At 45.0% G+C, this 24,000-nt stretch overlaps 1 protein-coding gene across 5 annotated transcripts in view; it reads left to right on the top strand.

The window, feature by feature from the left end:
• LOC149371278 (sialin-like) overlaps window positions 1-24,000 on the top strand; it is an 82,023-nt gene that overhangs the window by 11,982 nt on the left and 46,041 nt on the right. The window contains exons 1-2 of one of the 5 annotated variants that reach the window (XM_089564967.1): window positions 12,831-12,958; window positions 23,626-23,774. In XM_089564967.1, coding sequence (XP_089421093.1) covers window positions 23,687-23,774 — 88 coding nt within the window. In that variant the 5' untranslated portion in view covers window positions 12,831-12,958; window positions 23,626-23,686. Of the gene's footprint in view, window positions 1-12,830; window positions 12,959-22,768; window positions 22,789-23,209; window positions 23,775-24,000 lie in introns of those variants that run through there. The other 4 variants (XM_089564973.1, XM_089564961.1, XM_089564956.1 and 1 more) reach the window with 4 other exon arrangements.

The following is a 24,000-nucleotide window of genomic DNA, read 5'->3' on the forward strand; positions in this document are numbered from 1 at the left end:
ATCGAGGGCAAAAAACAGCGAACACGAGTGATAAATTTCAAGTCCTTGACAGTGATGTCGTTCCCTTTGTTGTAGATGGGTGAGCCATCTCTGAAGAGGCGTCAAGCTTGCAGCTGCCGTTGTGTTGCTTTTTTGTTCCTAAACTCTATGTCCAACTTTTTATTTATTTTTATTTCTTCAGACACGTAGTGTCTTCCTTTTCAAAGCCATGCGCCGATGGGAGGCGCTGGATTGGAAGTGCCGCCTCGCCGCTGAGCCAACGGTATTTCTGATTAAGTGTGTGCTTCAATATCATAACGGCTTAACTCAAATTTAATTCGTTCGATTCTTTTCGTCTCTTATCACTGACTGAGGAAACGCCGCTCCTCCGTTATCGCAGGAATCGCCCACTCGGTGAAATGAATGGGGAATTATTAACTAACTAACTAACTAACTAACTAACTAACTAACTAACTAACTAACTAACTAACTAACTAACTAACTAACTAACTAACTAACTAACTAACTAACTAACTAACTAACTAACTAACTAACCAACTAACCAACTAACCAACTAACCAACTAACCAACTAACCAACTAACCAACTAACCAACCAACTAACTAACTAACTAACTAACTAACTAACTAACTAATTGAGATTAATCATTGCATTATACCGACCCACGCGTCCCTGGTCCAGGTGCGCGGCTTTCCCACCGAAGAAAATGCGTAGAAAGGCGCCATCAGCGGGAATTAACCGTCTGAAATAGTGTCTTGGAAACTGAGTGGTATTTTTGCTGCGATAGTTGCATTATGTGCACGTGTGCATATTGTGAAGAATGAAATTTTGATGAGAGACCCTTCGCGGGAACATTTGTGGAGTTCTTGAGGGGAGAAGAGGATGGATGTGCGGCTCTTGTATAAATGACATCTTCGGCCTAGAAAAGGGGAAATTTTGCATTTTGGCTTTGGATAAAAGCCAGCACGCAGAACGCTAACTGGACGTTTGGAATTATCAGAAAGAACCGATGAGTTCCCGGTGATATTGAGCTTCGAATTCTGCGCGACCTGCATACTAGTCCTATCTACTGCCACTCACCTCTGCATCGCCGTGGTTTCGACTTCTGCGAATCAGCGCTTAACGTGCCAACACAGCTGGTTGAACAGCTCTCACGAATAACACTTGTATGAAGACAGTTGTATTTATGGCGTGTTAATTTAGCGGTCTTTGCACATCATTAGACACGCAACATTTTCTTTTCCTAACAGATCTAATCTCTCATGTAAACACCGCTTCCTAGGGCATTTAAGGCGATCAAATGAAATGAAGTTTGTTTTGTTATTTTTATTTATTTTCAAACTTTTCAAACCGTACTAGCTTTTTAACAAAGCCGATGGTCCGGCCTCCATCGAACCGATGATATTTGAGCTCGGGAAACCAGCTTCGGGCGACAAAGATTGAGGAATAGCAGCATGAGCGATTAACCTAAATTTCACTGATGGACCTGTGCCGCACTGAACTCAACATATGTCATATGAATGCGCGTCTAGTTATCAACCATACGCTATTGTCAGCTGAAGCGGATTCGAATCCTCCTGTCCAATAAAAAAAGGCAACAGCCTTTTTGAAGTTAATTATTGCACGTTGGGGGGCAGAGGGGCACAGAATATAGTATGAGGTGATAGATATTGATGACCCCATACTTTCTATCGTGAAAAGGTAACCACCATGCATATTGTAATTTCTGCTCGGGCCTTCAGGCATTATATTACTGCGTACTCACGGCTATATTCTGGGACATATTGATTTCACCGAGAGCCCTACAAGCCGTCGAAGCAGAGACCTCTAGTTTACGAGTTACAACACACTGGCTCACCAGTGTCACTATACCTTTCAATAGCGTGCAAAAGATGATAGGATTCGGCACTATGCACCTATCGCGACGACACATAGGTACGCTGGCGAGGCCTGTCGCAGTTAGACAATATAGGCGGCGGTAACGAACGCAGGAGAGACAAATGCGCAAATCAACCATTCGACTGAGCGTTAATTGGCTTCTCTTGAAAGTGCACAAGCGAACGGCAAGCGGCGCGAGTGAGCGGGCTTACGTTTGTCTTTGTTCACGAGCATATTGCCTGCTTGCGTTGCGCTGGAGACTCGTTACCCGAATGAGTGGCAGTGAGAGAGAGAGAAATGGATGGAAAGGCGGGGAGGTTAACCAGGTGAAGCCCAGAGTTCCGAAGCAAGTATGGGAGGCAAGAATTAAGCGAAGCTGCGCTAATAGACTAATTCTTGGAGAGAAAGAGTCACTGATGTTGAAATGGAGCTGGTATCCAGACTTGGGGTATGGGGCCCATTGCTCCAAACTCTAGCTGGTTATTAAAACAGAAAAAAATGCTTCTTTTGGAAGCGTAAAGACATTAAATAATTAGGGATAGGAAGACAAGTAATTAAATGTCAATTGGACGCAATATTTACATTATCCTAGGTATAGTTACTTATCAATCAGGCATATATCTAAATGTTTTTTTTTGTTTCTTCCTTGGAAATTTAGTGACATTGAGTGACATTGAAATTGAGTGGCACATTGAGTGACATGCTTAAAAGTTCGCTACAATAACGTGGTCGCGGATGGCGCAAGAATAAGACATTGTGAGAGGTCCTCTTCCTGCAAATGCTCGACTCGCCTTGGGGCTAAGGAAAGGCTAAGGATTATTATTATTATTATTATTATTATTATTATTATTATTATTATTATTATTATTATTATTATTATTATTATTATTATTATTATTATTATTATTGCAATTAAGACATAGTAGATGCGGATGCGCGCTGTGTAGATGTATGCAATCCGTAACTACGATGGCGATGCGAACAATATTTCACCTTTATAACACACAAGTCGCCCTAAGGACGCGGGATTTAGGAGAGCTGAATATAATCTGGATAGGTGGTGTAGACGCTCTTGCAGGATGGACAGTTCACTGCGGCACAGGACCCATTCAGACACTGAAGGAAAGCCATTCTTAAATAGCCGATATGTCAAATATACCAAGTACGCAGGTACTTTGCATGCAAATGCAAAAACCGACCAAACAATTAAGGATTCTTAGGAATACAAGAACCAGCAATCTATCAGTAGGTTGGTTGGTCGGGCAATCAATCAATCAATCAATCAATCAATCAATCAATCAATCAATCAATCAATTAATCAATCAATCAATCAATCAATCAATCAATGGATCGATCGATCGATTTGCATTTGAGGAATACTTGCTGCTGTGCTAATTGCGGAAGGCACCTATCCGTTGCAGTGCACGTCTACTTCTCATTAGGTTGCGTTCAACACCCCCCTCTCTCCCCCTCCCCTCTCACGTAGCACGCACGTCCTTTTTTTCCTTCCTGAAGATGGGTGTGAGCAGCATTCCGTTCAGGGCGCAGCTGCTAGCTAGCACGTTTCTAGTTTTCTTCCCCCCTTCCGTGCTCGGCCGGGTCTTTTTACTATCGATAACAGCCGTTGCTATTAACGAACACCGGCGGCCGTCCGCTTTCACAGGTCCGTCGAGGTGACCGCCTATGCTGCGCTGGACGCAGGTCTAGATTGCGTGGCTGAGGACCACAGACTTTGAATTCGCAACTGCGCCTCAGATGAGAACAAGCGCTTCGTGCCGGCAGCGTGTGATCCAGTATCGTCCATCTGTACTCTGACTGGCAAATTACTGGCATGGAAACGGCCGCCTTACACACACTTCTTTAGAGAGCGCATAGACGATAGCCCATGAAAATTTCGTAAAGGCTGGGAGCATGAATGCGCCTGTACCCTGTCCTTCCGCCGTAAAGCGTGATCGGGGATAAAAGAAGCTACGAGGATTCCTCACCCTACCTGCGAATGAGTGTACTCACGACAGCGTGGTTAATGTACCTCCAAAGCGTTTACTGAGTGCTTATTTATTTATTTACAGGATACTGCAGGCTAGGTGCCCAAGCATGAAAAATAGAACAGTACAAAACGCTCCAACCCATACAGAACAACAGAGGGAAACGTGTTACAACACCTCATTGACATGCGAATTAATGAAACCGTCACTCAAGAAACGCACTCACCAAAAAAAGTAAGCGGACACAAACACACACAGGAGACATGAATTTTCCGGTTTATACATGTATATGCTTGATCCCAGCATCTCTAATGACCGGAGAGAACAATCAGGCAGACTATTCCACAGCTGGAGCACTTTTCACAAGACTAATGTGACTGAATATTCTCGTCGTATAATGCAGTGCACCCCGTTGTTCACCTCCGTTTCTTTTTTTTTTTTTTTGCATGACACGCAAACTCAAGTTCCTCTTGCAGGGAGTGACCCATCTTCTTCGGAGGTGTACCTTTTGTACTCATTTTGACTCGAGTAATGGTTTTTATTTTGTTTCGTTTGCTTTCTCACCGACGCGCTCGTTCCGGAGTGTCCGGTCGTGCTCTTAAACCCTTATTTTACTGTCATCAGGGCCCGCCAGCTAGGGCCGGCCTCGTACGACAACAACCAATTTTTCTGCCACGAAAGAAGCGCCTGTAAACAAACGTGGGCAGTAAAAACAGCAAACTTAGATTACTGCGTTCGCCTGAATGGCTCAGCTGCGGAAAGCGTGCTGCACAAGAGAGTTATTCACCCGCGCTACATTTCTCAGTGGTCAGTGCTGTCACGTGGCAGAGGGTGCTAAGAACAAAGAATAAAGTCTGCCGCATTATTAATGCGGTGGCGTTAGGACCCTCATCACGGAAAAAGCCCGGCGTTGTGGTCTGTCATAAAACTCGGTGATTGGTCGAGACAGTTACGATGTCATCAGGTCATGTGACGTGCCACCTGCCACAACTCCACCCCTCGCCTCCGCCACCTCTCTCGCCCTGCCCCCTCTCCTTCTCCATCGTCGCAAACAGAAGCCTCATCACGAAAAAAAAAAAAGAAAACAGCGCTGTGGCCTACGGCAAAAATCGCTGGTTCTAATGCTTTTGTGTTCCCCACACGTAACGTAATTACGTTTGGTTTGGTATGTGGAGTTTAACGCCCCAAAGTGACTGGGGCCATGACGGACGCCATAGTGAAGGGCTCCGGAAATTTCGACCACCTGGGGTTCTTTAACGCGCACTGACATCGCACAGCACACGGGCCTCTAGAATTTCGCCTCCATCGAAATTCGACCGCCGCGGCCAGGATCTAACCAGCGTTTTTCGGGTCAGCAGCCGAGCGACATAACGACCATCAAGTAGTTTGCGACCATCAAGTAGTTTGCGGGCATAGGGTGGCCGCAGCCGACACAGGACCGTGTTAATTGTAGAGATATAGGAAAGACCTTTGTCCTGTATTGGGCTTGTCGCGGTGGTGGTGATGATGATCATGATGATGATGATTCACACCAGGGAGTACAAACAGAAACTGCTCATTAGTTTGCAGTCTGCATCCTGCATGGTGCGCCGGGCATTACACGGTCAGTGTACCGTGATTTGCGCGATTACTTTCATTACTGCATATACACAACTCCCATCGTTATCAAGCATGGTTAAATATCATTATTCCCTTATTATTGTTGCTGGTGATCCCGCAAAAGATTTTCTCTGCATATCCCAGTCACAAACTGCGTGGCACATCTTTATCATTGTGCCTGTATGTATGTATGTATGTATGTATGTATGTATGTATGTATGTATGTATGTATGTATGTATGTATGTATGTATGTATGTATGTATGTATGTATGTATGTATGTATGTATGTATGTATGTGTGTATGTATGTATGTATGTATGTATGTATGTATGTATGTATGTATGTATGTATGTATGTATTGTGGGGACGCCTTCATCCCCTGCGTTCACTTTCCCGCATTGCACCCCCTACTGTGATTAGCTCCCCCGCAACGCACTCCCTTTAGTTGGGTTAACTAACAGGGGAGGGCGCTCGCGTCGCAGCGACACAGCGCCACGGATGGCGTGTTTTGCCGCTCGCGCGCAGGGGAAGACTGGCTCTCTTCTGCTCGGCACCGGGATAGCTCGCGGACGTTTCGCGAGCCGCTCCGCTCTTCGCCGGCGGCGACCTCGTGTGGAAACATGTTCCCCTCAGCTCGTCCCGTCCGGCCTCGGAGATATTCCCTCTGCCCTACCGTGGGCGAACGTTCGCTCGTAGCCGTACTGGTGAGTCGGACATCCTCGATTCCTCAGTGTATTTTGTTGCTAGCTGGCGTTATTGTTTTTGCAGCAATAAATGCCTTGTTTGTGTCAGCCAGTGTGTCGTTCCTTTGTTCCCGTAGAGCAAGGCCCGCCGTGGTCGGCGTGCGCTCGGTAGCGCTCGCACCACAGGGTGGGGTCCGCGCGGCTTTGAACCGTCAGCCGCGGTAAAACGGGGAGAACGTGTTTATCTCCCCCAATTTCAACCCCACAGTATGTATGTATGTATGTATGTATGTATGTATGTATGTATGTATGTATGTATGTATGTATGTATGTATGTACGTACGTACGTACGTATGTATGTATGTATGTATGTATGTATGTACAGGCGCGGACAAAAGTAAACGGAGCACGCAACTGTCTTCGAATATTTTTTATGCGTCACCTAATTGATATTTCCAGCAGTGGTACGCGCATGCTGATAGAGGAGGTTGGCGGGCTTTCTTGTAGATAAACAACACTTCATTACCAATGGAGAAAGCGCGATTGCACTTCGAACGCAATAGCGTGCTCCGTTTACTTATGGCCGCGCCTGTATGTATGTATGTATGTATGTATGTATGTATGTATGTATGTATGTATGTATGTATGTATGTATGTATGTATGTATGCATGTATGTATGTATGTATGTATGTATGTACGTACGTACGTACGTACGTATGTATGTATATACGTACGTATGTATGTATGTATGCATGTCTGTATGTATACATATAAACATGTATGTATAGTTCAGTGCCAAAGCGGGAAGCAGTCCATTCAATCCGGAGGTCACAATTCACGTCGGCGTGACAAACGACAACGCCGACATTTTAAAGCATGCATAGTCTGCGCGACGTAAATGACGGCGGACTTCTTGGAATGGTTCCATGCCACATCCGTGTCTGCCTGCAAGACCGCGAGAATAGGCTCGTGTAGGCGCTGACAGCCGGGGAAGTTCATTCACTCTGAGATGACTTATGTCTCTAATGCTGCCGTCGTATAAAGCATTTCTTTCTCTACCATTCATTTTCATCGCATAGAGGCGCGCATTTTGGGCTGTGCTCAACGCACGTGCGTGCGCATACGTCGTCAAAGCCGACTCTCGCATCCCCAGCCACTCTTCACCGTTTCGCGCTTCCAAGTCTCTCGCAGCTGTGAGGCGGGAACGCGGCATCCACAGCTGCTCTTTTTGCCGGCTGTCCTCGAATCAGTTCTGTAATTTTTGTTCCCTTTTCTCCGGCCGTATTCCCCTCGCCTTCCGCATTCGCCGCAATCTTATTCACGTCGCAATATTTGCTGTGTCTTCACTCGCCGCTGCTCAGTTTTGTTTTGCCATCCTACCTGACGTGTGTCCAGGGATGCGTGCCATCAGCGCGCCTCTGTTTCCGCTTGTGGTCGTTCTAAGCGGCGCAGAACCGCTTGCCAGAGGAAACTTGTTCCTTTGAGGCCGGCCTGGACACCTGTCTTAGAAACGTACGTCAAGACTATGTGTGAAACATATTTGTGCGCGTGGTTTATATTCATGCGCATATGTCTTCTGCCTTGGGCGTCGTGTATGCAGCCCATTATATTACGTCATCACTCCTTCCCACCTTCACCCAATTCCTACTTATTTCGATATCCTTTCCCGTTTACCCTAGTGCGGAGCATTCCGAAAGTTTGCAGGAAACTGAATACGGTAGAGTGGTTTTCGTGGCAGTTTCGTTGTCCTTTTGCAAAGTTACCTATGTAATCGTAACAAGATAGTTAAAATTAATGATTTTAAATCTGAATTGAAAACAAGCAAGTGCGGTCTTCAAGACGCAGTATTTTTGGGGCTTTATATTTCATATGCACAGTAATTACATTAACATTTATGAAGCTACCCACTTCATAATTTAGGCTGATGGTACTAGCTTTATTTTTCCCGGCGTGTCCTTTTCTGTACTGTAAATTAAAGCCATTAGGGTATTCACACTGGCTGTTTGCTGACGGTGCCCAACGAAATGTTGTCTATATCTGCGAGGACGTATTTGCAGTGTGAAGGAACTGATGATGCGGCGATGCTTCGAGACTCTGAAACCTCGAAACACGAGGGGATCGCTATCAAGAGCCACGCTGGCTAATTTAAACTGCCTTGAGGGTAGCGCACGGACTATGATGCTGCGACGGTTTCACTTAGATAGATGCATAATGGTGAGTGGGAGGCACGGTAGGCTAAGTCGCATCTCTGCTACTATGGAGCCATTGAGAACTGCATATATACGTGGGCTATAGAGAAGGGTTTTTTGCTCCAAGTCCCCGTGCCGTTTGCAGGAAGCAGTGATAGAGATAAAATAATCATCGTTGTTCTACTTTCTCTGGTACTGACAGTAAAGGTATTCGCAATTTCTCCTGTCATGGAATAATTTGATATCATGTGCAAAAAGGGTACTCTTTCTGCGTCCCAGTTGTGTTAAAATAAGAAATATGAAGATAGTTATGCCCAAGCAGAGACACCTTCCTGATAGCAGAGCCTCGGAGTGCAAGATAACAGAACTTTCGGTATAAGTTAGTGAAGTCTGTGGGTCGACGTTGACCATAATCATCCGCAGCACACGTAATGTAGCGAAGACAGTCGGTGTTGGAAGGCGCACGCACGCACACGCACAGACAGACAGACAGGCACGCACGCACACATTAAATGCTACATGAAGCTCGAATGCCCATGTCGGAGCTGATAAACTTTCTGCATACCTATTAACGGCCTTCTTTTCAAAGTCTGAAGCGAGTCTTTTCAAGGATTCAAGAAAGGACATGCATGAATCGGCAACAGAAGCCAAGGAAGTATTGCCTCCAATGGTCACAAAAGCCGCCCGTCAAACAAGGCGCAGCTGCTAGTTCTTCTCCAAAACGTCGCACGCTCTAGACGGAGAGAATGCGCAATATATAGGCTGACAATGTGCGACGAAGTCTACAGTGAGACAATGGCGCTTAAGAAAAAGTGCCGCGCTCCGAGCTAAATGAACGCGCAAATTCATGGATGTAGAAAAAGCGAAGAGAAGCTTGCAGCTTACCTTTGCTTTTGAGCTTGTTTTGAGAGTTTCTGCTGCTGCACATGGACCTGTTGCTGTCCATTATTTCAGTACGTGGTTGGTAAAGAAAATAAATATGAAAAGTTGATGACGTCCCGTTCCACAGCCTTACGTTTAGATGGAAAGTGTTAGAAATTGTGGAAGGAATGGTAGATCCAGCGCCCACCCGAAATCCGTGCCCATTGCCACTACCGTCATCTTATGAACTGCCGAGAGTGAACGTTAACCATCTCTGACTTTAGCCAATAGCAGTTACCTCTATAAGTGGGTGCTGGCTGTTATATCGACTCGTCGACGGTTTGTACTTGCACTGCGAATCATTTTCGAAGTTACTGTTCACTGCTGTTATATATAAATGATATAATCAAAATAGATCCCCACGCATATTAAGGCGAAAGCCTTTAATACCTCATCGTTGTTGACAGAAAGTTGTCAGCAGACGTGTCACGCTTTTGGCGGGTGTCCACCGAGATATGTGAGACAGTTACTGCGTAATTTCCTTTCTTCAAATACAATTTTCATTTTCTTCATTACGGCCCCTCTTTCTCTTTCCTCTTTCATTCCCACTTCCTCCCTTCCTGTACGGTGCGGTTCAGGTGTCCACCGAGATGACTGAGAATTACTGCTCCATTTCCTTTCTTCAAAAAGCGTTGCGTTCAAAGGGCAAGGCATCGCGTCGAACGGGTGGTTGCGTTCCGTGGACTGTCTGGCAGCGCTACAACAAGCTGTCGTGTTCCACTCCTAAAGGCGAAGCTTAAGCGGCATTCATTAGCAGTTAATTAGTATTTAGTCATTAGTCAGTAATTAGCTATTACCTAGTAATTTGTCATTGTCTAATGATTAGTCATTAATTATGTGTGATGGCATCTAGTGGTGACGTCACCAGTGCCACAGAGGCAGTCAAAATGGCGCCTCTATACAGTCAAAGTGCCCCTGATTTTTTTTATTTATGCAGACGACACGAGTATCGAAGTAGCATACGGAGCAAACAATGTTATTGGAAATTTAACAATATGGTCCGATACAAACTTTCTTCCATTTATCGTAACTAAATAAAACGCAGGGATCTTCCATCCTAAGAACAAAGAATGCAGCCTACCTTTAAATATCACCTATAAATCGTAAAACATCGGAAAAGTAAAGTGGTTTAAATCACTTGGGGTCGTATTTTCAGAACACATGCAGTGGAACGAACAAATAAATAATATTGCTCTAAAAGTATCTACAGTAATTGGCTCAGTGTCTCGCTATAGATCTATTCTAACCCAGAAGTTTAAGCAAATATTGTGCAACGTTATTTTTCGTTCTCATTTTAACTACTGCACTTTAATAGCCCACAACTACACACTCAAACGTACAAAAACTTCCTCTCTTAGAAAATAAAAAACTTCTACTGGAATACAATCTCCCGCACTGACACACAACAAAACATTTGTTTCCACCGTTCGAAATCATCAGTGTGTTCAAAGTATACGTCTACAGATTACTATATCGCTTCAAACTTGAAAACAAAAGTCATCTTCCATTTCTAAACACGCTAGCCTTGCTGCGAGAATGCAAATCACCTCATCCCCATCGCCACTGATTATACTGGACTATTCCTACCCAAAGGACGAACTACGGTCACCAAATGCTGCATTATCTGCTGCCGTCCATTCGAAATAAATTCGCCGACTCCGGCAAGAACACTGTCGATATGAACTATTCATTTATTCGACATTACCTCATTACAAGTAACGATCCCTGACTGACACATTTTATCAGTACGACTGAATAAGCATTTGTTCTGTACCCCACCGTTAATGCTGCTGTCCAGTATCATGCTATTTTCGTGTTCTTGGTATCATCACATCTTTTATTCTCTTGTTTTAATTGTGTAATGCGTATAAAACCACGAGGCCCGCCGAACCCTGCCGCTGCAAACTGTCAGGGGGGTCAGAATGTAGTCAAGCGCCCGTCGCTTTCTATCTCATCTCCTCCATCACACATCGCACTTATTGATGCAGAATGAAGGTTATTAACATTATTATTACCCAAATTATTACAGTACCTCATTATCGTCTAGCGTTACGACTGAACCGTGGCGGCACGTTTGTTAGCTTTTCTCTGCCACCTAAAAAGAGAACGAATCGAGCGGCCGCATTGATCCGCTGTCGACCAAAAGCCGCTGTCCGTCTATTCTGCCTGCCCACTACTTGCCGGGTGATTAGGAGCACTTGTGATGTGCTTCACTCCTCCAGGAATTGCTCAACCTCCTAAGGAGCCCAATGCTTAGGGTATCTTTCTTTGATTCTTGCCGTCCATTCTGCCTGCCCACTAGTTGCCGGGTGATTAGGAGCACTTGGGATGTGCTTCACTCCTATAAAAATTGCTCGACCTCCGAAGGAGCCTAATGCTTAGGGTATCTTTCTTTGATTCTTGCCGTCCATTCTGCCTGCCCACTAGTTGCCGGGTGATTAGGAGCACTTGGGATGTGCTTCACTCCTCTAAAAATTGCTCGACCTTCGAAGGAGCCCAATGCTTAGGGTATCTTTCTTTGATGACCTAGCAAACCTACAGCCCAAAACTAATTAATACTGAACACGTAACAACGACATATGGTACATCCCATCCTTTCGCACTAACTATGGCCGCCAAATGCTTGGGTATATAATTCCAAACCTTCTTAATTCGCACAGGGGCTCTTGAGAAGCTGATTATGCAGTTTGGCATGTTGCCCACATTCTCTAAAGACTTTTGGTGCTTAATACCTTGTTTTTGCAGCTGCAGTGTTTGTTTATTTTTTCATGTTATGTTCACCGTTATGGCTTTTGTTGTCGTCATGCCTTGTTAGTAATTGCAGGGACATCTCTAGCTGTGTGAAATGGTTTCTTTGTTGTTGATCGTATTCTATACGTGCTCGTTGCTGTTGCTTTTTAGGTGTATAAAGGCGTACCCTCTGTCAAGCCAGTCATAGGTTTTGTGGGTACGCTCCTAACAACTCAGATGTTGAAATAAAGCTATTTGTATTTGTTTTTGCGCTCCTTTAACCAAGCCCTACGTACTCCCACTTACATGATACCTTCTACGGCACATGTGTTTCTGACGAGTCTCTCCTGGCACAACAGCGACTTGCTCTCCATCTTATCGGGTGAGCTTAGAAGAGGAATAAAAAGAGTCGTGAAGATCCGTCATGATGGAACCCCTGTATGTAGTCACTCACACCTTGAAATCACCCATTCTGGGTGATTTCAGGGGTTCCAGCTGTTCTCTTGGCGCTGCGAAAGCGCTGACGCTCACATCGGGTGCATCTCAGAGCCACATGACGCACACAGGCAGCTCCGAACAGCTGTTTTTGCTGTCCAGGTCAGTCATCGGGTTGGCTTTGTTTCGCTGCGCCGGTTGCGCGCGTGCAGCCGCGACAATGCCGCCCTTTTCCCTTCCGACATTCACCCATATATTCTGGGGCGCTGCGTTTCGCTTTGCTGTTACTGCTGTCCCCCGAAGAGTCTGGGCCAGAGTGCTTTCACAGTCAGCTGCGCATCATCAGCTCGCGGTGACCGCCAAGCCAGCTCCAAGTTCTAGCCTTGGATGTCTGCTAGTGGTCGGCGCAGGACGCCAGTGCAGAGTTATAGTGGGAGTGTGTAAAAGTAATGCGCGCGACAGCGACATGAGAGACGAGAGGGCTGCCTTCGTGACTTGATCGACTGACGGGTGCCGAGGGGCAGGCGAATAAGAGAGGTGAGCGTTCACTTACTAATTCTAAACAACGAAATGCGTCAGCCATTTCTTGCGAAGGGTTTAGAAAGGTGATGATACCTTCTTAGCAGTGACTTGCGGTTGTCACACTGTACATCAAAAGAAGTTCCGAGTCTGCGGCGCATCTCGGAAAAGTTGGTGAGAAGAACAAGTTGATTCAGTCTACACTCATCGACTTTCGGTCACATTAGGTCACACGGGCACTTACGTTGATCGGCACTTGTTGTGTAACTGGAACTCGCTGGCATCTGCATTGTAGTCGCCATGGTCTCGGGCTTGCAATGCTTATTGGTAAATAATATGCAACTGAAGAATTTTCGGGACTCATTCACAGAGGTACTTGTAGAACCTGGCAAGAATCGGGTTAAATCCGGTTTTACCCGCCTCTTACGCGCTGAAACTTTTTCTGGAAATTCGGATTAAACCTATTTTTTATACCAGAAAATGCACATTCAACTAAACGTAGCATTCCAATGAGCAAAGCGGACGCACCCGAACGTAAACATGAACTCGTTTACTTATTCTAAACCGGTTTTTCGAGTTCTTTGCTGATGATTTTCAACCTTTTTTAACGCGTTCTGTCCATGACATGGGTTATCGTCAGGAGTATATCGAAAATTACATCCTAGAAACTAGAGATGTCAACACAGGTGCTGAACAGACGTCGTAGTGAGGTTATTGTAGCAAACGCTACATACCCTGTTGGTACTGGTCCTCGTCCAAGTATTCTAAGTTATTGATAGCAGCTGTGTTCCTGAGTCCGTTTTCTCGCAGTGCACAAAAGTTGGTATGCCTAGCACCGACGGAGATGTGTGTCATATGGCGACGGTATTGTATGCGACTGAATAACTTTAATAAGAAATGACTTACTAGGTGCGTACTTTTACTGTGCAAACTGCCGTTAAGAGAATGATCAGCGAAAAAATGAACCGAGCATTTTATATCTCGTGAAACAGAAACTAACATCAATCGCCGGCAATATTCGTTAGAAAGGATCATTCTGTCGAGTGGGAACAGCGCTACACAGCAGGACGAAGGCGAGAACGAGACAAACACAAGGGCGATGTAACGTGGACGGTTGTGCTGGTTGGTTAAGCATTTTGTGTTTGTCTCGACCTCGCCTTCATCCCTCTGTGTAGCACTGTTCCCACTCGACCAAATATTGAACCAACTGATCCACTCGTTTACTTTGGAATCACCCCAAAAAACTCGTATTATGCAACTTTTTGTTGTAAAGCTCTATTTTGTACCCGAATTTGAAGTACATTAGTGGCTGATTTTTAACGCTCGTATTCTAAAAAAAAGAGAAAACTAGAAAACAGAGGGCCCTATTTATATGCTCCTTTATTGAAGTTGAAATTGAACTTTATTCCGTCGAGGCGGAAAGGGACTCGAACAAAAGTGAAAACATACCACTTGACGTTAAACTAAAGACATTAAGCTAAACATTAGTGAGCGCATTCAGTACCCGTACAACACAGTAAAGCAAAATACAGCCAAGCTTTACAGCTTGTGTGTGCGTTCTAGGCTCAAGTGGTCGAAGTTTCTGGAGCCCTTCACTACGGCGTCCCTCATAGCATGAGTTGCTTCGGGACGTTAAACCCCAATAAACCAATACACCAATTTAGGCTCAAAAATATTTAGACAGTATATGGAGAATGGACAGCCTGTTAAAATGTTTTTTAATAACGACGCTCTGCAGTTAGAAGTTGCTGCAGCTTTCGGGAATATGTATGGACATTTTCTTCAACCGGCCAGTAATATAAGCCTGCTCCTCGCAGCCTATAAATACTACAGACACGCGTGAAACCTGCTGCGAGCCATTCTGCGGAACGAAAATGTCGCTAATTGATTCACTAATAGTTTCGAAAGGCTATGAACAGTGGACTTAGCTTGTTTCTTTTTCAAGGTCATGATAATGCGGCTTATTTACTTCGTCCATTTTCGAGTTACAAAGTCTAGTGGCGTGGTATGATATGGTTACGTATACTTTCTCGGAACTCGAGCATGTCTAACAGCATGTATACATAGACTATAGTACCACAGCAATATTAGGAGCAATAAAGCCAGGTCGCGATTCATTTCTTTCGCGGCCCCGCCGCGGTGGCTCAATGGTTACGGCGCTCGGCTGCTGGCCCGAAAGACGCGGGTTCGATCCCGGCCGCGGCGGCCGAATTTCGATGGAGGCACAATTCTATAGCCCCTTGTACTGTGCGATGTCAGTGCACTTTAAAAAAACCCAGGTGATTGAAATTTCCGGAGCCCTTCACTACGGCGTCCCTCATAGCCTGAGTCGCTTTAGGATGTTAAACCCCAATAAACCAATAAACCAATTTCTTTAGCGGAATGAGGTATAAGCACATCACAATATACTAACATGCATCAGCGTTAGAGCGTTAATAATCTACTCATAACGACAGCCACGTTGGAGAAAAAGCCTGCAGTTCTTTAAGAGGCAGTAAATATAAAATATTGTTCTGCTTAGAACTGATGATAATCGCATTTCATAAAATTTAATTTAAAACTATTTCTCCTCTAATCAACGTTTCTTTTCATATTACTTCTCCGCAACAGCGAGCCACTAAATGGCTTGTGGTTGCGTTTGACTATAATTTCAGAGTGAGTTCTCGTGCATAAGTACGTGACATGACATCTGATAAGCGTGTACTTCACTTTTTATTCAGTGCGGGCTCGTGTATGAGTAGTAAAATACCACTTAGGCGACTTGCAGAAGACTGTGCATGAATGTTCGCTTTAGTGAAAGTTCGCGCAACTGAAATGAGTACAACGAGGCTTATTTTGATCGGACGAAGTAAATATTAAACATTTCAATGGTTCCTGAAGGCATTTGTTTTCCAGAGCTGTAAACTCCAAGAATACAATGTGTACTTTGATAGCGTGCAGTAATTTCATGCTAAACTTTGACATTCAGTTTCGCCACTGTCGTGGACTGGGCGTGTTCATGTAAAGTTTTTAAGCATTTGTTCTTACACGTACAAATTTCTGCTGAGCCGCAAATGATTTCAACTTCTTCTGATACATTAGTACATCACTTACTTCAATTCTCGCGTTATTTTAGCTACTGCGACTGCTCAGGCTATAAATGCCAGCCGTGTCACCTTACAAACAAAACACAGGTAAATGGCATCCCCAAGTTTAGGAAGGTGCGAAACTTTGAAACTTCAATCTTAAGTTCTCGGAGATAAATAGCTGTGTGTCTCACAAGACGATGCATTTATATCCAGTAGCAGTGCTCTAACACTGTTCAAAACGTTCAGTGAATTGAAAGTTCCAGTGTTCCGAACTCCGTTTAACTTAAAAGTCCCATGAATTGGATTGCGGCTTAGGTGGGATATTTTGCAAAGTAGGTTAGTCTGAAAAGTGCTCTTAAGTGACGATCGTTCAAATGGTATTTCCTTGTACTTGCCCATGTTGCTTGTAAACACGTTCTACTACTTCGTATCATTGTTTTTCTCCTATAGCTTCCTGCCTTTTATACCGTCTTCTCGCTTCCCGCTCTCTATTATATCCCTTTTGTTTTCGCTGGCCGCCATTAATGGGCCCGGCAAACATGAGGCAGTTTCTGCCGGCACCTGTTTTTGTCTTCCGTTTCTTTTTGTCCCGCAAAAAATAAACTATAACACTGCCTATTTACTATCAGCAGTAACAATGAGAAACCACATGACTGCTGTTAAATTAACTGGCACTTAATATGACAAAGCTGGCATTTATGAGACATATTCTCCGAAAATGCTATATTTCCAAAGGCATCTTAGCGTAAAACGTATTCCAACCAAGCGTTTCAGACCGCAGCAGTGCGGCGTCCTTGCCATGCGTGCTTTGTAATGTAGCGGTGTGACCTGCATTGTGGTCAGCCTTGGCTTCGTTTATACGTAGTTCGCACTGCCGACTTTTTCAAGAATTTTATTTGAAACAAGAATAAAAGCGACAAGCCGCGTGCAGTGGTGCTCTTTGCCGTAATGAGGAATTTTAATTGAGACAAGGGGTGCAAAAAGAAGACATGAAAATGGGCGGCACGTGGTCAGGACGTCACATATGTGGAACTGACATGGTCCAAAAGGGCGCTAGAGCAGACACGAACAGCAGAAAAACGCAGTCAAAAGCGGCCTGTGTCAAATGAATCGACTGGCTCGGAAAATACGGGGAAAATGTGCACGCAGCACTCAAAGAATGGTTAATTAGAGGTGTTCAATGAGAGTTGCCTTTGTTCTCCTGTGGACCCAGCCCAACTGATGGTTATGGTGTATACACCGTAACCATCAGTGGTCAGTGTTCTCTGATATAGCAGCTTCGAAACCAGGCTGTTCCTCGGGGCCATTCTGCTGAAATTTACAGACAACGGCGCCCTCTACAAGCTAGGCAGCCAGCTATTGATGGCTCTTTCCAACTTTTGTCTCCCTGCAATCTTAACGTTTTCAACAGCATTGAGCAGTTCGTCCGAACGCCGTATGCGGCGTGACAGTCTGCTAAACCCTAAGTTTTGGCCCAATCAATGCTCCATATTTTGATACACAGGTCCAATTGAGTTTTCGCAACTGGTGTAATTCGTGAGCCCTGGGTAGTGGTGCTGTAGGTAGCGACGCCGGTGGCGGTGGTGATGGTGATAATGATTATGGTAAATAAAAAACGCATTCAACAGCAAATTCTGCCGCTTGAATTTGCATGGATTCTCACTGTAATTGTTTATTATTTTTATTTCCTTTTCGGTTGCCCCAACCTATTCTTTGTAATTGTTTTTCTTTAGCCCAATCTAACCTCTGTAACATTATGCTGTACCGGGCAGGGTCACTTTATTTTTATTCTTTTACAGTCCCACAATGATTTTTGCAACATTATGTGGGGCACTTTTATTTTTCTTTCTTTTTAAAGACCTTTCTAGCATATGTAATATGCTAACTGGCCAGGATCCTTTTTCCTTAAATTTTCTTTTTAGTCCCAAATATTTTTTGTGACATGATGCTAGCCCGTAGGCGGTGCGGGCTGGGCAGCATTATTTTTATTTCTTTTTCATCTTCCCAACCTAATTTATGTAACCTGATGCGGATCAAGGTCACCCCCAAAGGGGAAGAATTAGTCGCTGATTACTTGTGGCAAAGCGATAGCATAGCCACTCCCCATAGACATGCATGCCATAGACACCAATAGTGTGACCCGCTTCCATAGAAACACTTGCATGTGTTTGTTGACGGTTTGCTGCCGTTAGCAACTGCGTGCTAGATCTTATTCGAACACAATGAGCCCCCCACTAGTGCAAAAATTCTGGGTCCCACAATCTTTGCCACAGGAGCCGCCATGCACCTCACCGAGGGTGACAGTGACACAACAACAATGCCAGGAGAAGGCCTCAATGGGCTCCTTATTGCCATCCCATAATGTCATTGAACTACGAATACCGACTGCGTCCTGTCCTTTCGTGAAGGCCTACGCTTGTTCCCTTAAAACATGAGCGATAAGCGAACAACTTCAGCCTTCATCTTTTTTGTATTTTCAAGGTCCCTTTTCCGTTATCATTCGTTATCGCTTATTGTTCTCTCACTGACCTTCTGCTGGTAGTGGGTCATTACGCAACTTCGCTATCTTGCAATCTTGAATTATAGACTACAGTCTTGCCGTTTTAAATTATTTGGTAAAGTTATTTTTCGGATGCTAGTGTATCATTCAACAGTACTGTGCAAAGCTCTGGGAGTTACAGCTGTCGCAGCTAACCGAGAGCATGACGCTCAAATTTGTTCGGTGTTGCCTGGCACCTTGACTCTGACACCTCTGACCCGTCGCTCTTACCGGTCAGCGTTAGTTCTAAGCCAGATTTTCCAAACAGCATATTAAGGCGGAAGCCTTTAATGCCTCATCGTTGTAAGCAGGGGTTGTCGACAGAAATGTCACGCTTTTCAATTGGTCGAAACGGTCGTGACATCACAGTGCGCGAATTTCAAACGGGGCCGATTGTACTTTGGCTAGTAACCATGTTATAGTGATGCTCCAAGTAAGGGCTACTGACTTTAGTTAGTTAGTTAATTAACCAATTAGCCTAATTAACCTTCCTAGTCAGACGAGATAAATAAATAAAACCGAGTAGGCAATTGGTCCAGTTGGGGAATCGAACCAGGGTCTTCGGAGTGCGAGACGAGCACGATAACCACTCAACCATGCCAGTTCTTTTTTTTTGTCTTTATTGCCTGTTTTGACAGATTACAACAGACCATAAACAGATTTTCTGCGCTGGACTCTCAGACATCAAGAGCGGACATGTGTTTCACTCGCGTGAGAAAATCAAAACTGTTTCAGGGAACACAACTCTCCCATCAACTCGATAACTTCATCTCCAAAACATAGCTCCTTGTACATTTTGGGTGGAAAAAACAGCGCGAAAGGGACGGAAGACAAAGATGAAGGAAACCACACGGACGAGCGCTGTTTTTTCCACCCAAAATGAACGTATACCAACTCGCCCAACTTTCCATTCTACTCCTTGTACACTTCACGGAGCTTAAATATGTTTTCTTTGAAGTAATCGCGGACAGAACGCGCATCTTCATCACAGTGTCGTACAGCCATCCTGCTTCGCCAAATACTGGGCAGGCCAAGCAGGAAATTACACCATACTTATAAAGATCCGGCTTAACGTCCAGGAATCGTATCCCATACGGCGTCAAGGGTAAGTCTTTCTTTATTGTACGCTGGAGCATGTCCCAAAAGAGCAGCGCATCCCAGCAATCAATAAAGACGTGTTCTATTGACTCTGGTTTGTGACACAACGAGCAGTCAGCACCCCATGGTAGAAACAATCCCTTCTCCTCCATCCATGTTTTAACCGGCAACGTCCCAGTGTGTAACTTGAAGAAAAACGTCTTCACACCCGCTGGCACCACCATTTTTCGTACTCTTTTTAAAACATTTCATCCTTGACCTCCACTATACAGAGATCGATAGATTGGCTCCGGGAAGACAGAGTCCAGCAAATCTTTTAACAATTTCTTACGCGTGACATTAGAAAGATATTCCAAACTGAAGCGCGCATTAAGAAACCGGAAAGCAAAGACCACTTCTTTCAAAAACCTACTTGCACTGTATCTCATCCCGTCCACACTGGAAATAACATAGTTTGGCAAAGCCGAAGAAAGCCTCACTTGAATAAACGTCCGCAGAAAAGGGTCGCGTTGATCTCGAAGAAACAGAAATCTTGACACCACCTGCCTCAGGTACAAGTGTGGCAAGGAAAGACCCCCTTTTCTCAAACGCAGAAATAAATTATCACGTTTAGTCCTCTCCCATGAGGACTGCCAAACAAAAACTGCGAAGAGACGATGAAACTTTTGAATGCTAAGTCTAGAGCATGAAAGGACCTGCAACAAATAGCACACTTTTGAAACCAGATATACATTGCATATGTTTGCGCGCGTGAATACAGACAGTTCCTTTCCCGACCATTTCTGTGCACGCGTGGAGAGTTCTTGAATTTTCTCCTTCCAAAAGTCATCGTTATCTCGATACTTGTCAAGAGGTACACCTAGGTATTTGGACATGCCAGTTCGATAGTTTGGAATGAACGAAGGCGCGTCTAGTGAATACGGTGCCTTCATTCACTCCCCTCTTCCTCCCTTCCCTTACGGCGAGGTTCAGGTGTCCACCGAGATATGCGATAGAGATAATTTCCTTTCCTCAAAGACCAATTTACTGACGAGCAAGGCGTAGAGCAGAACGGGTGATGGCGTTCTGTAGACTTTCTGGCAGCATTGCAAGATGCTGTCGCGTTCCACTCTTAGAGGCGAAGCTTACCATCTTAACCAAACATCAGTGACACAAGCAGCTACACCATGCTTAAGGCTTTCGCCTCACCGCACTTTAGGCCAACAAAGTGCCCCCCTGAATTTTATGCTTCACGCTGTAACACGACCACTTAACTCAGAACGCCTGACAACGCTACGAACCGAGCACCATTGGCACGGCACAATCGAAGGATTATAAAAAGAGCTTCCCAAATCAGTTAACTAAAGCAAAACAGTCGACGAGGAGAGTTGCGTCACGTTCGCGGCAGAAAAAACTTTGAGATCACTGCGGTGACCCGCATTGGAGCAATGCGAAAACAAAATATCCAGATGCTATATCGACGTTCGTGGCTGTTCTGACGTCCATGTACTATATCGACATCCACGGCTATTTTGACGTCTAAGTGTACTTTTTCGCATTTTTTGGTTGGTTGGTTCGCGTTTCATTAGTTAATTACACCTCATCAACCAAATTTTTCCCATGGCAACTTTTTATCATGCACTATCTGTCACATACACACTTTCACACATCTATCTTCAGAGAACGACGTAATCGTGTGGACAAAATTTGCGGACACTTTCCGCTGACGCGGCAGAGCCATTTAATTGTTCTCCCATTAATAAAGACCGCAGAGGGACGACGGAGTAGATGAAGCAATGCAGGACAGGAGTTGAGCTCGCCGCTATAGCTTTAGTACACAGCAAACGTGCACGAACGATGAGGCGCATCACTTTCATCGTATCAGAAGACTTAAGCTGTAAACAGCAAAACGAAGCGGACGTAATAAAAATATTTCCAGAACGTCTGTCCTGGTTCCCGTTGAAATATGATATTATTAATGGGTTCAGTGCGGAGCTCTCATTTCTAGCGTCGAATGTTTTTTCGCCAAAAAATTTACAATAGCGAGTACAAAACTGAGTGCTAAGCGAGTACGGAACATCACTACCGATGTCTGCGTACTTAGTCCTGCGGAGACTGTTTGGCGAGCTCAAGACTCAAGTTGTACTACACAAAGGTTTTTCTGCATTTAGGCCGTCTGCTGGTAATGTGGGAAAGCTGTGGATTTCCTTGCACGCCCGAAAAGTGATCTGTCTTCAGTGAGCGGGGCTTAATCCCTTATAAAAATGGTCTATAGACTGTCTATAGACTTCTTATTGACTCTGTTGTCTTTCTATAGAATTTTTTTGTCCATTCATAGTTTAAAGATTGTTTATAGACAAAAGTCTACTAAAAGTGTATGGCCATAAATCTAAAGACTGTAAATAGGATTTGTATTGCTTATAGGAAGTTATTTAGGATTTGTCTATGGACAGTCTATAAACTTTGCAGACAACAGTCTATGGACAGTCTATTGATTGCCTAGAGAAACTTTAGCAAGGGTTGTCTCGTGGCGTGGCTGGCTTTACCAGTGGCTTCTGCGTAAATTTTTGCCTAGATGATGACGGCTTGAGACCTGGCTATATTAAGAACGAAGTTAGAGGAAAGGTGAATGGTTACACGTCCCATACTCTTCCCGGCCCGCTCTGGCAATCTTCAAGCATTCAAGCGCGAAATCGCGATGCAGGAGATGCTTCAGCGGCCACGTGAACGCAGGCAGTTAGAGTGCAATTTTGATGACGCTACATGAAAGTGCTGTCGCAACGGAGTGACTGTGGTTGTGAGGTATTCGGTGTACCTTGCAGTCACGATGAAGGTATGCTCCATCCCTCGTGAAACAACATCCCGAGCGAAGCATAGCGTGGGTGCAGAATGCTTGCGAAGCGAAAAGGAATGTGTTCTTCCTCACATTGTTAGCGACAGCTGCGCGTCTGGTTGTCAGCAATTGTGTGAGCTATTGAACGTGACTCATACAAAAGCTAGGTCGAAAATGAATGCCAGCTATGTGTCTGGGCTATCAAGCAACTCCAAATGAGTGCGAATAGTACTGTTGAAGCATGAACAGCAAGAGAAGTAAATCTTACTCTTGAGCGAACTAAATACTAGTGCAACTGATATACACTTCGAAAGCGCGAAAGCAGCTCTTCGTAAGTGTTAATGAACACAGCATGTATTCTTGCTTGACCTGTTAATGTTTTGTGTTTTTTCTTTGTTTTGTGTTCGCATTTCAGTTTTAGCTTTTTTGTTTAATTTCACGCTCATAGTACGTACTCTGATGCTGCCTCGTGACGCGTCACGTCTTGCTGAAGGAAACAAGCTCGCACGAAGTGCACGAGTACCAGTGGTCCGGAAGTTCAGCTCGGGCATTGCTCACAGCGTTGAAATGGCGACGAAATGAACTGTAACAAAACATTCGATCTTGTCTGGCTTCGAACGTAAGCACGTGCATTTTAATGCCGCCGACAGCTGTTTTGGAGGAAATCGTCCGGATGCGAGCTCCTGGTTTGTGCTTCTTTTATTTATGCCTCTCCCCCATACTATGTGAGCGTAGTTAACAGTGTGGAGGCTCGCGGTATCCTAGCAGGTGTTCCGCACTGCACGAAGCGCTATAAGGGGGCTCCATGCGTCATGGCAGGCACGGAAAAAAATATGTGCGACGCGGGGGGCAGCTATAGGCTCAGTTGCGCCAACGTTCTCAGTGCGAGTATGTCGAACGGATGAGTCGCATTCGTCGGTCGGCCACCAACCGTTACGCATCGTCTGCTCCGATCGCGTTACCACTTATACGTTCGGTTATGCACCGCAGCGAATTACGGCTCCATTCTATCGTAGTCGTTGCTCTCAGAGGGCTGTATTTGTTGTGTCGGTGGTAAACGGGAGTAAGAGAGTGGATGCGAGTCTGATAACTAGATTTTACGTATTAGTCGTCGAGATCGACATCGACCTGAACTCAAAAGAACGATGCCTTTGTCGTCTGCTGGTAGGGGCGAGCCGGAGCAGACGCCAAGTGACAACATCGTCTGCTCTCCCAGCGGCAGCGGCGCAATGACGGTGGCGGTCACCTCGAAAGAAGGGCTGGCGATTGGAGCGATGGAGAACGGAGCCAGGAACAACTTCAAGCATGGCGATCGACGTGAGTGGACCATTTTTCCGTTTTTGCGTGCGTGTGTGTAGCTTGTTCAAACGTCTGCGATGGTTCACGGGGGCTGTCGAAGCAGAGAGTTTAATAGCGAACGATCGGGCATTTAAATACACTATTTGAAGCACAAATATTTGTGGGGGAGGGGAGATTGTAGTACGGTAGCTCTACCTAATCTTACCGCGTTTTAGGTCTTAAAGGCCGCGACATAAGGAAGTGC

The sequence above is a fragment of the Amblyomma mixtum genome, chromosome 1, assembly GCF_055824585.1.
Source record: "Amblyomma mixtum isolate Tamu chromosome 1, ASM5582458v1, whole genome shotgun sequence".
Classification (NCBI taxonomy): Eukaryota; Metazoa; Arthropoda; class Arachnida; order Ixodida; family Ixodidae; genus Amblyomma; species Amblyomma mixtum.